At 54.7% G+C, this 19,977-nt stretch overlaps 1 protein-coding gene across 4 annotated transcripts in view; it reads right to left on the reverse strand.

Annotated features, from left to right (window-relative positions):
• The window catches only part of LOC133355797 (cysteine-rich secretory protein LCCL domain-containing 1-like), a 36,249-nt gene extending 22,225 nt beyond the window's left edge, over nucleotides 1-14,024 (reverse strand). For 2 of the 4 annotated variants that reach the window (XM_061573167.1, XM_061573164.1), the window contains exons 1-6: nucleotides 13,835-14,024; nucleotides 11,986-12,095; nucleotides 9,207-10,037; nucleotides 3,846-3,964; nucleotides 2,664-2,796; nucleotides 2,239-2,354 (exon numbers count right to left, since the gene is read on the reverse strand). In XM_061573167.1, coding sequence (XP_061429151.1) covers nucleotides 2,239-2,354; nucleotides 2,664-2,796; nucleotides 3,846-3,964; nucleotides 9,207-10,019 — 1,181 coding nt within the window. In that variant the 5' untranslated portion in view covers nucleotides 10,020-10,037; nucleotides 11,986-12,095; nucleotides 13,835-14,024. The remainder of the gene's footprint in view (nucleotides 1-2,238; nucleotides 2,355-2,663; nucleotides 2,797-3,845; nucleotides 3,965-9,206; nucleotides 10,038-11,985; nucleotides 12,096-13,834) is intronic. The other 2 variants (XM_061573165.1, XM_061573166.1) reach the window with 2 other exon arrangements.
• Between the last annotated feature and the right edge of the window lie 5,953 nt (nucleotides 14,025-19,977).

The raw sequence follows: 19,977 nt of genomic DNA on the forward strand, positions 1-19,977 counted from the left end.
GATAGGGCTGGATGGCTTAGAGATCAGGGATCATGTTGCTGAGATCCAGAGTTCCAATCCCTGACCAATCGGGGATCTCAATTGTAGTGAGTTGATGGTCTCAGCCTGATCACCCGTGACTTACACAGAGACTTGCATAGAGACCCATCGACTCGCACAGCAAACCTACTGACTTACATAGAGACCCATCGACATCCGCTTACAATGGTGTCCAGGCTGAGACCATCAACTCACCGGCCTTGAGAACTCGGGTTTAACCACACATGGCTGAACACTGCCACTGTGAACCCATACAAATGTAGTGGGGTATTGTTAGCGTTACACGCGGTTACCACTACTCACCTGGTGTAGCATCAGCCATTGGTCAACAGGGGGCAACGGCGAGTACGGCCTGTATCAAGTAACGCCGTTAGGCCAGGGAACCCAGAGGGCCGTTGGGAATCGGAGGTATACGCAATATAGTAGTAGGTTTTACCCTTTAAACTGGTATAAAACTGACACCTTTATACAAGGCATCATGTTTGCAATAACCGCAACACAAGCAGTCAAAATGCAAACAAAAAGAAACAACTCTGATAATGGTAATGATGTGCATAGTGTAAATGCTTACCCCGAGCTCTCAATACTCTGATAGTGCACTGTTTTTGAGTTGTACGCCTTTTGGCGTCATCTGGTCCAACACCAATGGAGACTAGGCTCTAAGAAAAGCTGTCTCGGGTGTGGACCAATCAACTTCAAGGACAGTGCATATCATTACCATTATCAGAGTTTTTTCTTTTTGATTGCATTTTGACTGCTTGTGTTGCGGTTATTGCAAACATGATGCCTTGTATAAAGATGTCAGTTTTGTACCAGTTTAAAGGATAAAAACCTACTACTATATTTTGCCACTGGTAAAGGAGGTCTCATAGTATATACGCAAGAGTCCAGGTCCCTCCAGAAGGTTCTAGAGAGTAGGCGTGGCCAGGGGCAGAGTGACACTGGGAGCTGTATATAAGGCGGACCCCCCTGAACGGGTTTGCCAGTAGTCGTCAAGCTGAAGACCCAAAGAGCCAGCCTAGCAAAAGACCCTGGGAACACCCGGACCCGCCGTCCTTCTCAGGGCCGGGACTGAGAGGGCCAGTGGTCAGACCCTGGGAACCCCCGACCAGACGTCCTTCTCAGGGCCGGGACTGAGTGAGCCAGTGGTCGGACCCTGGGAACCCCCGACCAGACGTCCTTCTCAGGGCTGGAACTGAGTGGGCCAGAGGACCTTGGCTGGGTCAGGTTAGCTAGTCCCCTAGCCGGAGGGCTGATATATAGAGGAAGTGGTCCCAGTGAGTAGGACACGCTCGCCCGGAGGCTATACCTCCCCAGGGTATCGGGTGGAGGGGTCGATACCCCTTTGTGCTCGGGACCTCGTGTTATAGTTGTTACTGTTAAATAAACGTGTTGCCTCGAGAAGAAGACTCTGTCTCCATCATTACCACTGCACAAATATACAGCCACACTCGGAGCTTGAACCCAGGATCTCAGCAGTGCCGGCTCTTCCTTTTGTAAAGACAACCGACACACGTTCTTGCTTTACTAGGAGCCTTTGTTGCAGACACGAACACTATTCTTTAGGCCCAAACTTTGTCTTCTTTCCAACCGTCTCTTCCCCTTGTTCTATCCCCTTTTAAATCCCTCGAAGTCCCCTTTCTCGAAGGTTCGCCCCCCCCCCCCCCCCCCCCATTTCCCTCAGCCAATCCCCGTCCTCCTTCTCCAATGGTTGTCAACCGTCTTCCCCGTCAATGAACCCACAGGGCTTAAAACCCCAGGATATAATCGGTGCTGGCCAGTGCCAGATTATCCTAGTAGCAAAAGTAGCTACAAATGCTACAGACCCCGCGCTTTCAAGGGCCCCACGCTAAATGCTTTCAAGCTATCAATTCCGGTGCAGTGCTTCTGCACTTGCTCTATTACTATAGTACTATACCGCCTTCAACTTTTATGAACGACTGGGTGTTTAAGGTTAGCGATTTCTTGTATTATCCGGCTGTATAGTAAATAAAAAAATAAAATTACTATGCAAGTTAAAAATGTATGTTTCAATATGTACGTGTATTTTCGTTATTTAGGACCCCTTTATAACATATGCTACAGGCCCCCACACTGGCTTAACTAGTGCTGGCTCGGTGTCTCCGACACGGCCATGGTGAACCCGCGGAGCGAGAGAGCGAGACACTGGGGGGCTCGAACCGGGACGCCTCTACTCACTTGGGGGCGTAGTTGCAGACGAGGTAGACGGCACGGGCCCACACCTGGCCCCACACGTTCATGTTGTAGCACAGGTTGATGGCGCAGCCGATCCGACTGGAGGTGGCCCACACGAGCTGTGGGGCAGGGGCAGGGATGAGGGGCAGGCATGAGAGCAAGGTCAGGGGCAGGCACGGAGGTGAGGCACGAGCAGAGCTAGAGGTTGAGTGGTTAGGGTTCGAGACAGGGACGGCGTTAGAGACAGGTGAGTGCACGTGGTGAGTGCATGTAGTGAGTGCACGTGGTGTGTGTCTCACCTGCGTGTAGTGAGTGCGCGTGGTGAGTGCACGTGGTTAGTTTCACGTGGTGAGTGCACGTGGTGAGTGTCACGTGGTGAGTGCACGTGGTGAGTGTCACGTGGTGAGTGCACGTGGTGAGTGGCTCACCTGCGTGTAGTGGGTGCACACGGGCCCTGTGCAGCGGAAGGGGCACCAGGGATTGCACTCGTGCGGGTACGGGAAGCTGTAGTCCCGCACCTCGTCGTACCACGCCTGCACATGGAACGTGGGGGGGCGAAACCTATGGGGGGGGGCGTGGGGAAGAGGAGGGGGGCACGGGGGGTGCAGGGGGGCATGGGGGGGGGGAGCAGGGGGGGGTTAGCCTTGATAGGAGCCCCCTCCCACCCTTAAATTTGGCTCCAACCAGAGGTCACATTTATAGGTAAGATACTCCTCCATCACTTACCTGTCCCTCTGCATTAAGAAAAATATATAGAAAAAATATGTCTTTAGACCTCCCATCAGCCGCACCAGTTAAATGGAACCGGTGTTGGCCACCGCTCCACGTGGATCGATATCTGCAGCTGCCAACAGGCAACGCGAGAGCAGTAGACTGGATGTAGTGTGTCCAACGTGTGCGGAAACGTCTCCTCCGAGTCGCCAATCCGGACAGAGGGCAATGAAATGTCCCAGTCATGCCGGTAACTTGTTAGGAAACCACCGGGGGGCTATGCACTTTTTGTCTTTAGTTCGTTGTCTTCCCCCCCCGCCCATCCCCGCCGCACCTCCGATTCACCACAGTTGGCTACGCACGGTACGAAAGAAGCTCAACGCAACGCACAACCCTCAGGTGACATCTCAGCCGCAATGTCCACGTGGCGCCACGAGGGAGCGGTAGAATTCGCTAACCGCGTGGGGGATGCGCTCACCTCAGTGCCCTCACCCCACTCACCACCCCCCTCACCTGCCCCAGTGCCCCCACCCCCCCTCACCTCAGTGCCCCCACCCCCCTCACCTGCCCCTGTACCCTCACCCCCCTCACCTGCCCCAGGACCCTCACCCCACTCACCACCCCGCTCACCTGCCCAGTGCCCTCACCCCACTCACCTCAGTGCCCGCACCCCACTCACCTGCCCCTGTACCCTCACCCCACTCACCACCCCCGTCACCTGCCCCTGTACCCTCACCCCACTCACCACCCCACTCACCACCCCACTCACCTGCCCCTGTACCCTCACCCCCCTCACCACCCCACTCACCACCCCACTCACCTGCCCCTGTACCCTCACCCCACTCACCACCCCACTCACCTGCCCCTCACCCCGCTCACCTGCCCCTCACCCCACTCACCTGCCCCAGTGCGCCCCCAGGTTCTGGCCGATGCGGCTGAGCTCCCCGGCGGGGCCGTGCTCCCACAGACACGTCTCGGCCCAGTGCTCGGCAGAACGTTCCAGCTCCGAGTCCCACACCTACACCACACACACATCACACGTGCATCACACACACACGCGTCACATCACACACACACATCACGCACACACATCACACACACACATCACAAACACACGCATCACACGTGCATCACACGCATCACATCACACACGCATCACATCACACACACACACACGCGTCACACGCATTACACGCATCACATCAAACACACAAGTGCATCACACACACAGGCATCACATCACACACGCGTCACATCACACACACACGCATCACACCACACACACATCACACGTGCATCACACACACAGGCATCACATCACACACGCATCACATCACACACACGCGCGCATCACACGCATCACACCACACACACATGCATCACATCATACCCACACACACCACACACACACACGCGCATCACATCAGAAACACACGCATCACACACATCACACCACACACATCACATCACACACATCACACCACACACATCACATCACACACGCGCATCACATCACACACACACGCATCACATCACACACACACACCTCACACACCACACACACCACGTCACAGGACAGACCCAGGTGCCACAGGTCGAGTGACTGAGATGACTGAGATGACTGGCCATTGCACCACCTGTGCTCCTTCCTGTGCCAAATTGCTGCGTTTTAGACACCCGGCGCTCCGCTCGTTGTTGTGAGCGTTGCTCCTCTGCCCTCCGCTGTTGCTGGAGGGCGACTTCCTCCAACTGCCCAGCAGCGTCATTCACGAGCCTCCTCCACAGAGGCCGATCTTGACACCGCTAGTACCAGTCATTGACAAGTCCACTCAGCTCCACATCCTCCTGTACCACATCACTCCATCTCTTATCTAGCCTGTTGAGCCCCCTCTATCCGGCCGAACAAAAGCTGTTTAGGCATGCGGTGGCTGGGCATGCGGGCTCCATGACCCAGCCAACGCAGCCTTGGCTGCCGGAGGAGTTCATTGATGGGACTTTGTCCAGATCTTTCAAGGCTCTGTGAGCTCCTCACACAATCCAGGCTGATTATACCCAAGAAAATTTTACTTTAGAATGTACAACTCCTCCTCCCCCACCACCACCAACAACAAAGATAAAGATCCCCCGTATAGCCTTAACAGAATGTTGGGGCAAGTGCTATTAGCGAGCACCTATGAAGCCCGACACGGCACACGAGGGGGTGGGTGGCCAACACCACGCCCGGCCGCCTTTATCTCCCTAGTATCGATGTTTCACCGCACCAGGTACTCATTTGAGGCTGAGTCAACCTAGGGAAGGCCCAAGACCGTTTCAGATAATCGTCACCGGTGTTGGCCGTGAGCGGGAATCGAACCCGGGTCGCCGGGTTCGTAGCGCAGCGCGCTAACCACTACACCACCGCTTCCCACTACGCACACCCATCAAGGAGGCTGTTGTAGGAGGGGAAAGGGGGGTGGGTCAATCAATGAAGGTCAGGTCAAGGTCAAACCTCCACCCCCCCCCCCCCTCATTCTATTTTATTTGACCAGGCGATATCATCTCAAACGACAGCTCAACCAAGTGGCTCATTTATCATCGCGTGGAAATGTGTAGCATATTCTTAGGTTTTTTCGGTAAAGTCACGTAGGTAAAAAAATCTAGCTGTGACGGTTCCACCTGATGACGGAGACTTGTGTTGCCTCCGAAACGTCGTGATTTTTTTTATTTCTATTATTACTTTTATTAATTTTATTTTTTTTACCTACGTGACTTTATCGAAAAAACCTAAGATTATGAATCCTTGCAGTCACGAAAGCTTCAAATCTAGAAATATATAGCAGCCAAATACAGTAACTCTAAACGCCTGTGGTGTCGATTCTAAAGGCGGAGGTGGGGCGGGAAATCGGAGGACCCGTTGAAAAATCCACGCGACCACGGTGAGAGAGAGAAACACCGCAAACCCCAAATATACAGCAGCAGGCGTCAGGGTCGGGATCGAACCCACGACCTCCTGCACACCAGGCGAGGTAGTTAACATCTCACCACGGAGAGAGAGAGACACGCAAACTCCAAATACACTGCAGGCGTCAGGGTCTGGATCGAACCCACGACCTCCTGCACACCAGGCGAGGTAGTAAACATCTCACCACGGAGAGAGAGAGACACGCAAACTCCAAGTATACAGCAGGCGTCAGGGTCTGGATCGAACCCACGACCTCCTGCACACCAGGCGAGGTAGTTAACATCTCCTAGCCACCGCGATGATGATGAGGGAGAGAGAGAGACACGCAAACTCCAAATATGCAGCAGCAGGCGTCAGAGTCTGGATCGAACCCACGACCTCCTGCATACCAGGCGAGGTAGTTAACATCTCCTAGCCACCGCGATGATGATGAGAGAGACACGCAAACTCCAAATATACAGCAGCAGGCGTCAGGGTCAGGATCGAACCCACGACGTCCTGTACACCAGGCGAGGTAGTTAACATCTCCTAGCCACCGTGATGATGATGATGAGAGAGAGAGACACGCAAACTCCAACTACACAGCAGGCGTCAGGGTCGGGATCGAACCCACGACCTCCTGTATACCAGACGAGGTAGTTAACATCTCCTAGCCACCGCGATGATGATGAGAGAGACACGCAAACTCCAAATATACAGCAGCAGGCGTCAGGGTCGGGATCAAACCCACGACCTCCTGTATACCAGGCGAGGTAGTTAACATCTCCTAGCCACCGCGATGATGATGAGAGAGAGAGACACGCAAACTCCAAACATACAACAGCAGGCGTCAGGGTCGGGATCGAACCCACGACCTCCTGTATACCAGGCGAAGTAGTTAACATCTCCTAGCCACCGCGATGATGATGAGAGACAGAGACACGTAAACTCCAAATCTACAGCAGGCGTCAGGGTTTGGATCGAACCCACGACCTCCTGCATACCAGGCGAGATAGTTAACATCTCCTAGCCACCGCGATGATGATGAGAGAGACACGCAAACTCCAAATACACAGCAACAGGCGTCAGGGTCGGGATCAAACCCACGACCTCCTGTATACCAGGCGAGGCAGCTAACATCTCCTAGCCACCGTGATGATGATGAGAGAGAGAGACACGTAAACTCCAAATCTACAACAAGCGTCAGGGTCTGGATCGAACCCACGACCTCCTGTATACCAGGCGAGGTAGTTAACATCTCCTAGCCACCGCGATGATGATGAGAGATAGAGACACGCAAACTCCAAATCTACAGCAGGCGTCAGGGTCTGGATCGAACCCACGACCTCCTGCATACCAGGCGAGATCGTTAACATCTCCTAGCCACCGCGATGATGATGAGAGAGACACGCAAACTCCAAATACACAGCAGCAGGCGTCAGGGTCGGGATCAAACCCACGACCTCCTGTATACCAGGCGAGGCAGTTAACATCTCCTAGCCGCCGTGATGATGATGAGAAAGAGAGACACGCAAACTCCAAATACACAGCAGCAGGCGTCAGGGTCGGGATCGAACCCACGACCTCCTGTACACCAGGCGAGGTAGTTAACATCTCACCACGGAGAGAGAGAGACACGCAAACTCCAAATATATAGGAGGCATCAGGGTCGGGATCGAACCCACGACCTCCTGTACACCAGGCGAGGTAGTTAACATCTCCTAGCCACCGTGATGATGATGAGAGAGCGAGAGACACGCAAACTCCAAATATACAGCAGCAAGCGTCAGGGTCGGGATCGAACCCACGACCTCCTGTATACCAGGCGAGGTAGTTAACATCTCACCACGGAGAGAGAGAGACACGCAAACTCCAAATACACAGCAATTGTCAGGGTCGGGATCGAACCCACGACCTCCTGTACACCAGGCGAGGTAGTTAACATCTCCTAGCCACCGTGATGATGATGAGAGAGCGAGAGACACGCAAACTCCAAATATACAGCAGCAAGCGTCAGGGTCGGGATCGAACCCACGACCTCCTGTATACCAGGCGAGGTAGTTAACATCTCACCACAATGAGAAAGAAACACCGCAAACTCCAAATACACAGCAATTGTCAGGGTCGGGATCGAACCCACGACCTCCTGTACACCAGGCGAGGTAGTTAACATCTCCTAGCCACCGTGATGATGATGAAAGAGCGAGAGACACGCAAACTCCAAATATACAGCAGCAAGCGTCAGGGTCGGGATCGAACCCACGACCTCCTGTATACCAGGCGAGGTAGTTAACATCTCACCACAATGAGAGAGAAACACCGCAAACTCCAAATACACAGCAATTGTCAGGGTCGGGATCGAACCCACGACCTCCTGTATACCAGGCGAGGTAGTTAACATCTCACCACAATGAGAGAGAAACACCGCAAACTCCAAATACACAGCAATTGTCAGGGTCGGGATCGAACCCACGACCTCCTGTAGACCTGGCGAGGCAGTAAACATCTCCTAGCCACCGTGATGATGATGAGAGAGACACGCAAACTCCAAATATACAGCAGCAAGCGTCAGGGTCGGGATCGAACCCACGACCTCCTGTAGACCTGGCGAAGCAGTAAACATCTCCTAGCCACCGTGATGATGATGAGAGAGACACGCAAACTCCAAATATACAGCAGCAAGCGTCAGGGTCGGGATCGAACCCACGACCTCCTGTAGACCTGGCGAGGCAGTAAACATCTCCTAGCCACCGTGATGATGATGAGAGAGACACGCAAACTCCAAATATACAGCAGCAAGCGTCAGGGTCGGGATCGAACCCACGACCTCCTGTAGACCTGGCGAGGCAGTAAACATCTCCTAGCCACCGTGATGATGATGAGAGAGACACGCAAACTCCAAATATACCGCAGCAAGCGTCAGGGTCGGGATCGAACCCACGACCTCCTGTAGACCTGGCGAGGCAGTAAACATCTCCTAGCCACCGTGATGATGATGAGAGAGACACGCAAACTCCAAATATACAGCAGCAAGCGTCAGGGTCGGGATCGAACCCACGACCTCCTGTAGACCTGGCGAGGCAGTAAACATCTCCTAGCCACCGTGATGATGATGAGAGAGACACGCAAACTCCAAATATACAGCAGCAAGCGTCAGGGTCGGGATCGAACCCACGACCTCCTGTAGACCTGGCGAGGCAGTAAACATCTCCTAGCCACCGTGATGATGATGAGAGAGACACGCAAACTCCAAATATACAGCAGCAAGCGTCAGGGTCGGGATCGAACCCACGACCTCCTGTAGACCTGGCGAGGCAGTAAACATCTGCTGGCCACTCACAAGGTACTCCATGTTCGAGGCCGATGGGGACACCTGGCCCCGCAGTTTGTTGTGGAGGTCCAGGATGACGGCCTTGTCGCTTTCTGAGATGGCTCTGCGCAGCCTCCTCGTGCTGCTGGCGCTGTAGTTGCCACTGTTGTAGTTGTTGCTGCTGTAGTTGTTGCTGTTGTAGTTGACACTGTTGTAGTTGTTGCTGCTGTAGTTGACATTGTTGTAGTTGTTGCTGCTGTAGTTGACACTGTTGTAGTTGCTACTGCTGTAGTTGTTGCTGTTGTAGTTGCCACTGCTGTAGTTATTGCTGCTGTAGTTGCCACTGCTGTAGTTGCTACTGTTGTAGTTGTTGCTGCTGTAGTTGCCACTGTTGTAGTTGTTGCTGCTGTAGTTGTTGCTGCTGTAGTTGACGTTGTTGTAGTTGTTGCTGCTGTAGTTGCTGCTGCTGCTGGAGTTGTTATCGCTCTTGTTGCTGTTGCGCTTGCTGCTGCTGTAGTTGTTGCTGCTGTTGTTGCTGTTGTTGTTGCTGATGTTGTTGTTGCTGCTGCTGTAGTTTCTGCTGCTGTTGTTGTTGCTGCTGGTGCTGCTGTTGTTGCTGCTGCTGCTCCCCTGAGCATCCGCGCCGTGTCGGGTCATCAAGATCTCCCACTCGGGCGAGATGGAAGCCAAGGAGGAGGAGGAGGACGATGATGAGGATGAGGAGGATGCGGCGAGGGTGATGAGGGCAGCTAGGGGCAGCCAGACCATGGTAGGGCTCACGGCGCTCGGAGCTACCCGAGGACTCAAGGAGGTCAGCGGAGACGGGTTCACGATGGAGGCCATGCGGACTGCCAGTAGTGCCTGCGCGCGTGTGTGGGGGGGGGGGGGGTAACATGGGGGGGGGGGGTAAGATGAAGAGGAGAGGTAAGACGAGGGTGAGAAAGTAATCATTCATGATGAGTGGTGGGTGGTTTTTTTTTTCCTCCATAGAGCACCCTCTATGCGGGGACTGGGAGCGGCGCACCACGTGACCGGCGTCTCATCTCGAACATTCCACATTCCGAGGGGCACCCCCAGTGGCAGCTAAACCTTCAAGCACATCGCGCTTGGGTCAGGGAGTGGGGGTAGGGGGGGTTTAGCAACGCTGGATGCAACCATTCATCCCACCCCTCCCGCCCACAATTCCCCCCACCACTCATCCCCCTCCTCACCACTGACCGCCTCCCTCCACCCCCCCCCCCATCCTCTCCTTTTCTCTGGCGATTCTAAACTAAACAACTTTTATTTTATTGTACCAGGTAGGGGCCCCACTGAGCTATGTAGCTCTTTTTCAGAAGCGAGCTGGCGATCACAAATGGATGGCTAAACGAAGTGGGCTCATCATCATCGCGTGGAAAATTTCTAGCTGCCAAATACTCTCGAAACTCGTGACGTTGATTCTAAATGTAGAGGGGGGGGGGGGAACGGAGGACAGGGAAAAAAGTCCACGCGACCACGGTGAGAGAGAAAGACACACAAACTCCAAACATACAACAGGGGTCAGGGTCGAGATGGAACCCATGGCCACCTGTACACCAGGCGAGGTAGTTAACATCTCGCCACGGAGAGAGAGACACACACAAACTCCAAACATACAACAGGGGTCTGGATCGAACCCACGGCCACCTGTACACCAGGCGAGGTAGTTAACATCTCCTCGCCACGGAGAGAGAGACACACACAAACTCCAAATATACAACAGGGTCGGGATAGAACCCACGGCCACCTGTACACCAGGCGAGGTAGTTAACATCTCCTCACCACGGACGAGAGACACACACAAACTCAAAATATACAACAGGGTTGGGATGGAACCCACGGTCACTTGTACACCAGGCGAGGTAGTTAACATCTCACCACGGAGAGAGAGAGACACACAAACTCCAAACATACAACAGGGGTCTGGATCGAACCTGTACACCAGGCGAGGTAGTTAACATCTCTCCACGGAGAGAGAGAGAGAGGCACAAACTCCAAATATACAACAGGACCTGAATCGAACTCACGACCACCTGTACACCAGGCGAGGTAGTTCACATCCCCTAGCCACCGTTGCGTCCCTGCGTGGCCCGATGTGACTCAGCACCTGGCCTTGCAAGCAGCGGATATTACTTTGTCTTCCATAACAGAGGTTAGATCGTATCCATACAAAAGTGTATCTTTTATTTTTACGCTTTATCTAACCCAGAAACCCGGGTTTAACGACGCATTTTAATTCGCGTGAACTAACCGGAAAACCTCTATTTACTACTATGATGAGCCAATAATGTCTGTGTGTCCCGCGCGTGACGTCACTCCACGTCGACCAGCCCCCCTCATTAATAATCATGAGCGGGTGACGTCACCCCGCATGGAGAACCCGCCCCCTCATGAATAATCATGAGCAGGTGACGTCACTCCGCATCGAACAGCCTCCCTCATTAATAATCATGAACAGGTGACGTCACTCCACATGGACACCCCCCCTCATTAATATTAATTAGCGGGTGACGTCACTCCCCATGGGGGGGGGCGAGTCGCCCCCTCCCCCCTCCTCAGCGTCAACTCACAACCCTCACTACAAAGGCAGAACCCTCACGTCACGTGGTCTCCGTCACGCTACTGAGACATCAGAGTAAAAAGGACGTCACGATGAACAAGGGATTATAACCTTCAAATGAAATAGCTCTGTGTCACCGCGGCCTTACAAACTGCGCACGAATTGATGCGATGAATATATCACGTCGCGGTCTGATTTCCGCTCGCAAGTTTCACATTTACTGCAACGCACCCGGGTCCTTGGACGGGCAAGAGGCGAGTTGAAGATAACAGTGGTCGCGAAAGCCTCCTCCTCCTCCTCGACTGCGTCGTGCAGTCACCTACGGGGAGATGAGGGAGATTCTGGGGGAGATGAGGGAGACACGGGGAGGTGAGGGAGACACGGGGAGATGAGGGAGATTCTGGGGTAGATGAGACACGGGGAGGTGAGGGAGATTCTGGGGGAGATGAGAGAGACACGGGGAGGTGAGGGAGACACGGGGAGATGAGGGAGATTCTGGGGGAGATGACAGAGACACGGGGAGATGAGGGAGATTCTGGGGGAGATGAGTGAGACACGGGGAGGTGAGGGAGACACGGGGAGATGAGGGAGATTCTGGGGGAGATGAGAGAGACACGGGGAGGTGAGGGAGATTCTGGGGGAGATGAGAGAGACACGGGGAGGTGAGGGAGATTCTGGGGGAGATGAGAGAGACACGGGGAGGTGAGGGAGACACGGGGAGATGAGGGAGATTCTGGGGGAGATGAGAGAGACACGGGGAGGTGAGGGAGATTCTGGGGGAGATGAGAGAGACACGGGGAGGTGAGGGAGACACGGGAGATTCTGGGAGATTCTGGGGGAGATGAGGGAGACACGGGGAGACACGGGGAGATGAAGGAGATGAGGGAGACACGGAGAGATGAAGGAGGCACGGGGAGATGAAGGAGACTGGGAGTTGAGGGAGACGCGGGGAGATTCTGGGAGATTCTGGGAGATGAGGGAGAGACAGGGAGACACGGGGAGACAAGGGGAGATGAGGGAGACAAGGGGAGATGAGGGAGACACGGGGAGATGAGGGAGACACGGGGAGATGAGGGAGACGAGGGGAGATGAGGGAGACGAGGGGAGATGAGGAGGAGATATCGGTGGAGGGAGACTGCTAGTATCCTGAACGAGGAGGGAACACCACAGACGGCACTGCCCAATGTCAGACCTATCGGAGTGAAAACGTAGGAGATGTGGAGGGGAGATGAAGGGCCACACAGACAGACAGAGAGAGACAGAGTGAGGGAGGGAGGGGGAGGGAGACTGGGGGAGGCGACCTGGGCCCTGGGGTCACGTGAGTCCCCTGGAGGACGAGGCGGGGTTCGCGCCCTCCCAGGGGTCGGAGACAGCGGGCAGCACACCCCGTGGGCCCCCAGCGCCCTGTGAGTCCCAGCATATACCCCCTGCCCTTCTCTCCCCCCTCCCCTGCCCTTCTCTCCCTCCTCCCACACTCTACCCTCCCCCTCCCTGCCCTTCTCTCCCCCCTCCCCCTGCCCTTCTCTCCCCCCTCCCCTGCCCTTCTCTCCCCCCTCCCCTGCCCTTCTCTTCCCCTCCCCTGCACTTCTCCCCCCTCCCCCTGCCCTTCTCCCCCTGCCCTTCTCCCCCTCCTCCCCTGCCCTTCTCCCCCTGCCCTTCTCCCCCTGCCCTTCTCCCCCTGCCCTTCTCCCCCTGCCCTTCTCCCCCTGCCCTTCTCCCCCTGCCCTTCTCTCCCCCCTGCCCTTCTCTCCCCCCTCCCCTTCTCTCCCCCCTCCCCTGCCCTTCTCTCCCCCCTCCCCTGCCCTTCTCTCCCCCCTCCCCTTCTCTCCCTCCTCCCTGCCCTCTTCTCTCCCCCTGCCCTTCTCTCCCCCCTCCCCTGCCCTTCTCTCCCCCCTCCCCTGCCCTTCTCTCCCCCCTCCTTCTCTCCCTGCTCCCCTGCCCTTAACCCTACTCTACCCTCCCCTTCTCTCCCTCCTCCCCTGCCCTTCTCTCCCTGCTCCCCTGCCCTTAACCCCCCTTCTCCCCCTGCCTTTCAACCCCATCCTCCCCTGCCCTCCTCCCCTGCCCTGCCCCGTCGTACCGGACCGCCGGAGGCCGCGTGCAGCTCCCCGCGTGGTGCGGGCAGCGGAGTCGGAGCCGCGGGCCGGGATGGCGGGGAGGAAGGGCGTTGTGGGGGGTGGGTGGGAGTCGCGATTCTCAGCGCCCGTGTCTCTGCCTCGTCTCTCTCTCTCTCTCTCGCCTCTCTCTCTCGTGTCTCCCTCCTCCCTCCTTCGCTCGCGTCTCACGGACGAAGCCAAGAAATGCGGCTCGCTCCTACGCGCTCCCAGCTCCTCCTCCTCCTGTTCTCCTCCCTCCCTCCCTCCCTCCCGTCTCCAGTTCTCTCCCCCCCCCACCACCTCATTCTCGCTCCCACCTCCCTCACTCCCCCCCCCACCTCCCTCACTCCCCCCCCCACCTCCCTCACTCTCCCCCCCTCACTCCCCCTAATTCTCCCCCCCCCCTCACTCCCCCCACCTCCCTCACTCTTCCCCCTCACTCCCCCCCATTCTCCCCCCTAACCCCCCCACCTCCCTCACTCTCCCCCCACCTCCCTCACTCCCCCCCCCTCACTCCCCCTCATTCTCCCCCCCCCCCACCTCCCCCCCTCTCCCCCCTCACTCCCCCTAATTCTCCCCCCTCACTCCCCCCCCCCCTCACTCCCCCTCACTCCCCCCCCTCACTCCCCCCCCTCACTCCCCCCCCTCACCCCCCCCTCACTCCCCCCCCTCACTCCCCCCCCTTCACTCCCCCCCCCTCACTCCCCCCTCACTCCCCAGTTCTCTCCCCTGCCCGCTCGCTCTCCCCCATTCTCTCTCCCGCAGCCCCCGTGGGGTTAAGAATGATGGGCGGAGCTGACTCGCTCATTCTCTCTCTTTTTTTCTTTTTACGATCAGAGGAAACAAGAAGATCATCGGTGTCGTCGGCACTTTGCTTCGTTCATCGTTTAGTTTTTTTTGGGTTTTTTTTCTCAATGTTTTGCTTTATGTGCCCCCCCCCCCCCCCATCCTTTTCAAACGAAATATTTCACAAAATATTTCACGCTCTGCTCGCCTCCTGCTTACCCCTTCCCTCTCTCTGTACCCCCTCTCTCTCCCCCCCCCCCTCTCTCTCTCTACCCCCCCCCCCCTCTCTCTACCCCCTCTCTTTCTACCCCCCCCTCTCTCTCTACCCCCCCCCCTCTCTTTATACCCCCCCCCCCTCTCTCTCTCTACCCCCCTCTCTTTCTACCCCCCCCTCTCTCTCTCTACCCCCCCCCTCTCTTTATACCCCCCCCCCTCTCTTTCTACCCCCCCTCTCTCTCTACCCCCTCTCTCCCTACTCTATGTCCATGTTCTTCCCTCCAACTCCTCATATTCCACCTCCATCTCCTCCACCTCTTCCATCTCCTCCACCTCTTCCATCTCCTCCACCTCTTCCATCTCCTCCACCTCCTCCACCTCCTCCACCTCCTCCATCTCCTCCTCCCTGGCTCTTTCTCCTCCTGCCTTTCCTCCCCCCCCCCCTCCCGGGGAAGTAAAAACTCCGAGAGTTTTCTGGGCAAAGGGACAAAAGGGATTTGTTTGCGCACAGCGGCAGCGCCAACCACGCACCCGCGGTGTGACCTCGAGCCACAACCACAACCACAGCACCAACACAGACACAACACCGACACCACAGACACGGCACCGACACAGACAACCGGCACACACCCACGCGGGTGCGGACACGACCATGCAGACACGTACACGCGGCCTGAGCGACACACAAAGGCGTGCATTGTACGCGCAGAGAACTCGGGCCCTCAAAGGCCCTCTTGAACGAGTTCAGGTACAGACACAGCCCTACGATTACAGACAAACGTACAAACACAGACCACAGCAACAACACAATCGCAGGCAAGCCACAAGCATAGCCACAAACACAAAGATCCCCCGTGTAGCCTTAACAGACTGTTGGGGCAAGTGCTGTTAGCGAGTAGCACCTATGAAGGCCGGCACGGCACGCGAGGGGGTGGGTGGCCAGCACCACGCCCGGCCGCCTTTGTCTCCCCAGTTGGCGAATGTTTACGCACCGCACCAGATACTCATTTGAGGTTAAGTCGACCTAGGGGAGGCCCAGAACCGGTTCAGGAATTCGTCAATGGTGTCGGCCGCGAGCGGGTTCGCAGCGCAGTGAGTCACTAAGTGGGGGGGTGCGACGTTGCCTCGGTACTTATGCCAGGCTAGGTGCGCTTTGAGGGCACGTGCAGTATGGGAGGCTCGCCGGCTGGGTCAGGGGGCAGACCCCGGTTCTTGTTTTTGTAAGGCATTTGAAAGGCGACGGGCGCGTGTATTTTAAATCTGCGTGTGTGCGATGAGTTTGGTGAAGCCATCCGGGTTGCCAGACGGGGTCAGGTTTTTCCCCTCTCCAAAGGTTCGCGTGGGGCAATGATCGGTAATGAGAGTGGCAGAAGGCACTTCACACTGAGACACGCGGACTCACATAGAGAATCACGGACTCACACGGAGACCCATAGACTCGCACAGAGACACATAGACTCAGATGCCCATAGACCACACAGAGATCCATAGACTCACATAGAGACCCATACTCACATAAAATCCGACTTATCTACAGAGACCCATAGACTCACACAGAGACACATCGCACAGAGACCCAAAGACTCACACAGAGACCGATAGACTCACACACAGACCCGCAGACACATCGCACCGAGACCTATAGACTCACACAGAGACCAATAGACTCACACACAGACACATCGCACAGAGACCCAAAGACTCACACAGAGACACATAGACTCTCCCAGAGACCCATACACTCACACAGAGACCCATAGACTCACACACAGACCCATAGACTCACACACAGACCCATAGACTCACACAGAGACCCATAGACTCACACACAGACACATCGCACAGAGACTCAAAGACTCACACACAGACCCATAGACACATCGCACAGAGACCCAAAGACACATCGCACCGAGACCTATAAACTCACACACAGAGACCCATAGACTCACACAGAGACCCATACACTCAAACACAGAGACCCATAGACTCACACAGAGACTCATAGACTCACACACAGAGACCCATAGACTCACACAGAGACCTATACACTCACACACAGAGACCCATAGACTCACACACAGAGACCCATAGACTCACACACAGACCCATAGACTCTCACACAGACCCATACACTTACACACAGAGACCCATAGACTCACACACAGAGACCCATAGACTCACAAACACAGACCCATAGACTCTCACACAGACCCATACACTTACACACAGAGACCCATAGACTCACACACAGAGACCCATAGACTCACACACAGAGACCCATAGACTCACACACAGAGACCCATAGACTCACACACAGACCCATAGACTCACACAGAGACCTATACACTCACACACAGAGACCCATAGACTCACACACAGAGACGCATAGACTCACACACAGACCCATAGACTCTCACACAGACCCATACACTTACACACAGAGACCCATAGACTCACACACAGAGACCCATAGACTCACACACAGAGACCCATAGACTCACACACAGAGACCCATAGACTCACACACAGACCCATAGACTCACACAGAGACCTATAGACTCACACACAGAGACCCATAGACTCACACACAGAGACCCATAGACTCACACACAGACCCATAGACTCTCACACAGACCCATACACTTACACACAGAGACCCATAGACTCACACACAGAGACCCATAGACTCACACACAGAGACCCATAGACTCACACACAGACCCATAGACTCACACAGAGACCTATAGACTCACACACAGAGACCCATATACTCACACACAAACCCATAGACTCACACACAGAGACCCATAGACTCACACACAGAGACCCATAGACTCACACACAGACCCATACACTCACACACAGAGACCCATAGACTCACACACAGAGACCCATAGACTCACACAGACCCATAGACTCACACAGAGACCTATAGACTCATACACAGAGACCCATAGACTCACACACAAACCCATAGACTCACACACAGAGACCCATAGACTCACACACAGAGACCCATAGACTCACACACAGACCCATAGACTCTCACACAGACCCATAGACTCACACACAGAGACCCATAGACTCACACACAGAGACCCATAGACTCACACACAGACCCATAGACTCACACAGAGACCTATAGACTCACACACAGAGACCCATAGACTCACACACAAACCCATAGACTCACACACAGAGACCCATAGACTCACACACAGAGACCCATAGACTCACACACAGACCCATACACTCACACACAGAGACCCATAGACTCACACACAGAGACCCATAGACTCACACACAGACCCATAGACTCACACAGAGACCTATAGACTCACACACAGAGACCCATAGACTCACACACAAACCCATAGACTCACACACAGAGACCCATAGACTCACACACAGAGACCCATAGACTCACACACAGACCCATAGACTCACACACAGAGACCCATAGACTCACACACAGAGACCCATAGACTCACACAGACCCATAGACTCACACAGAGACCTATAGACTCACACACAGAGACCCATAGACTCACACACAAACCCATAGACTCACACACAGAGACCCATAGACTCACACACAGAGACCCATAGACTCACACACAAACACATCGCACAGAGACTCAAAGACTCACACACAGACCCATAGACACATCGCACAGAGACCCATACACTCACACAGAGACCCATAGACTCACACACAGAGACCCATAGACTCACACACAGACCCATAGACTCACACAGAGACCTATAGACTCACACACAGAGACCCATAGACTCACACACAAACCCATAGACTCACACACAGAGACCCATAGACTCACACACAGAGACCCATAGACTCACACACAGACCCATAGACTCACACACAGAGACCCATAGAATCACACACAGAGACCCATAGACTCACACAGACCCATAGACTCACACAGAGACCTATAGACTCACACACAGAGACCCATAGACTCACACACAGACCCATACACTCACACACAGAGACCCATAGACTCACACACAGAGACCCATAGACTCACACACAAACACATCGCACAGAGACTCAAAGACTCACACACAGACCCATAGACACATCGCACAGAGACCCATACACTCACACAGAGACCCATAGACTCACACACAGAGACCCATAGACTCACACACAGACCCATAGACTCACACAGAGACCTATAGACTCACACACAGAGACCCATAGACTCACACACAAACCCATAGACTCACACACAGAGACCCATAGACTCACACACAGAGACCCATAGACTCACACAGACCCATAGACTCACACAGAGACCTATAGACTCACACACAGAGACCCATAGACTCACACACAGACCCATACACTCACACACAGAGACCCATAGACTCACACACAGAGACCCATAGACTCACACACAAACACATCGCACAGAGACTCAAAGACTCACACACAGACCCATAGACACATCGCACAGAGACCCATACACTCACACAGAGACCCATAGACTCACACACAGACCCATAGACTCACACACAGAGACCCATAGACTCACACACAGAGACCCATACACTCACACACAGAGACCCATAGACTCACACACAGAGACCCATAGACTCACACACAGACCCATAGACACATCGCACAGAGACCCATACACTCACACAGAGACCCATAGACTCACACACAGAGACCCATACACTCACACAGAGACCCATAGACTCACACACAGAGACCCATAGACTCACACACAGAGACCCATACACTCACACAGAGACCCATAGACTCACACACAGAGACCCATAGACTCACACACAGAGACCCATACACTCACACAGAGACCCATAGACTCTCACACGCACATTACACAACACAAAGTGATGACGTGCACTTCCCCGCAGTCACAACAAAGCGTTCGGTCTCCCCAATTCCTGCTCGTGTGGGAGTGGACCGCGCCGGCCACGTGTCGCCCCAGCAGCCAGCGGCCTCGCGAGTGTTGCGAGACGGAGAGAGAATTCTAGATTTGAAGCTTTCGTGACTGCGAGGATTCATACTCTTAGGTTTTTTTTTCGGTAAAGTCACGTAGGTAAAAAAATTTATAATAAAAATAATAGAAATAAT

Source organism: Lethenteron reissneri, chromosome 52, assembly GCF_015708825.2.
Source record: "Lethenteron reissneri isolate LAM-NWPU_2019-01 chromosome 52, ASM1570882v1, whole genome shotgun sequence".
Classification (NCBI taxonomy): domain Eukaryota; kingdom Metazoa; phylum Chordata; class Hyperoartia; order Petromyzontiformes; family Petromyzontidae; genus Lethenteron; species Lethenteron reissneri.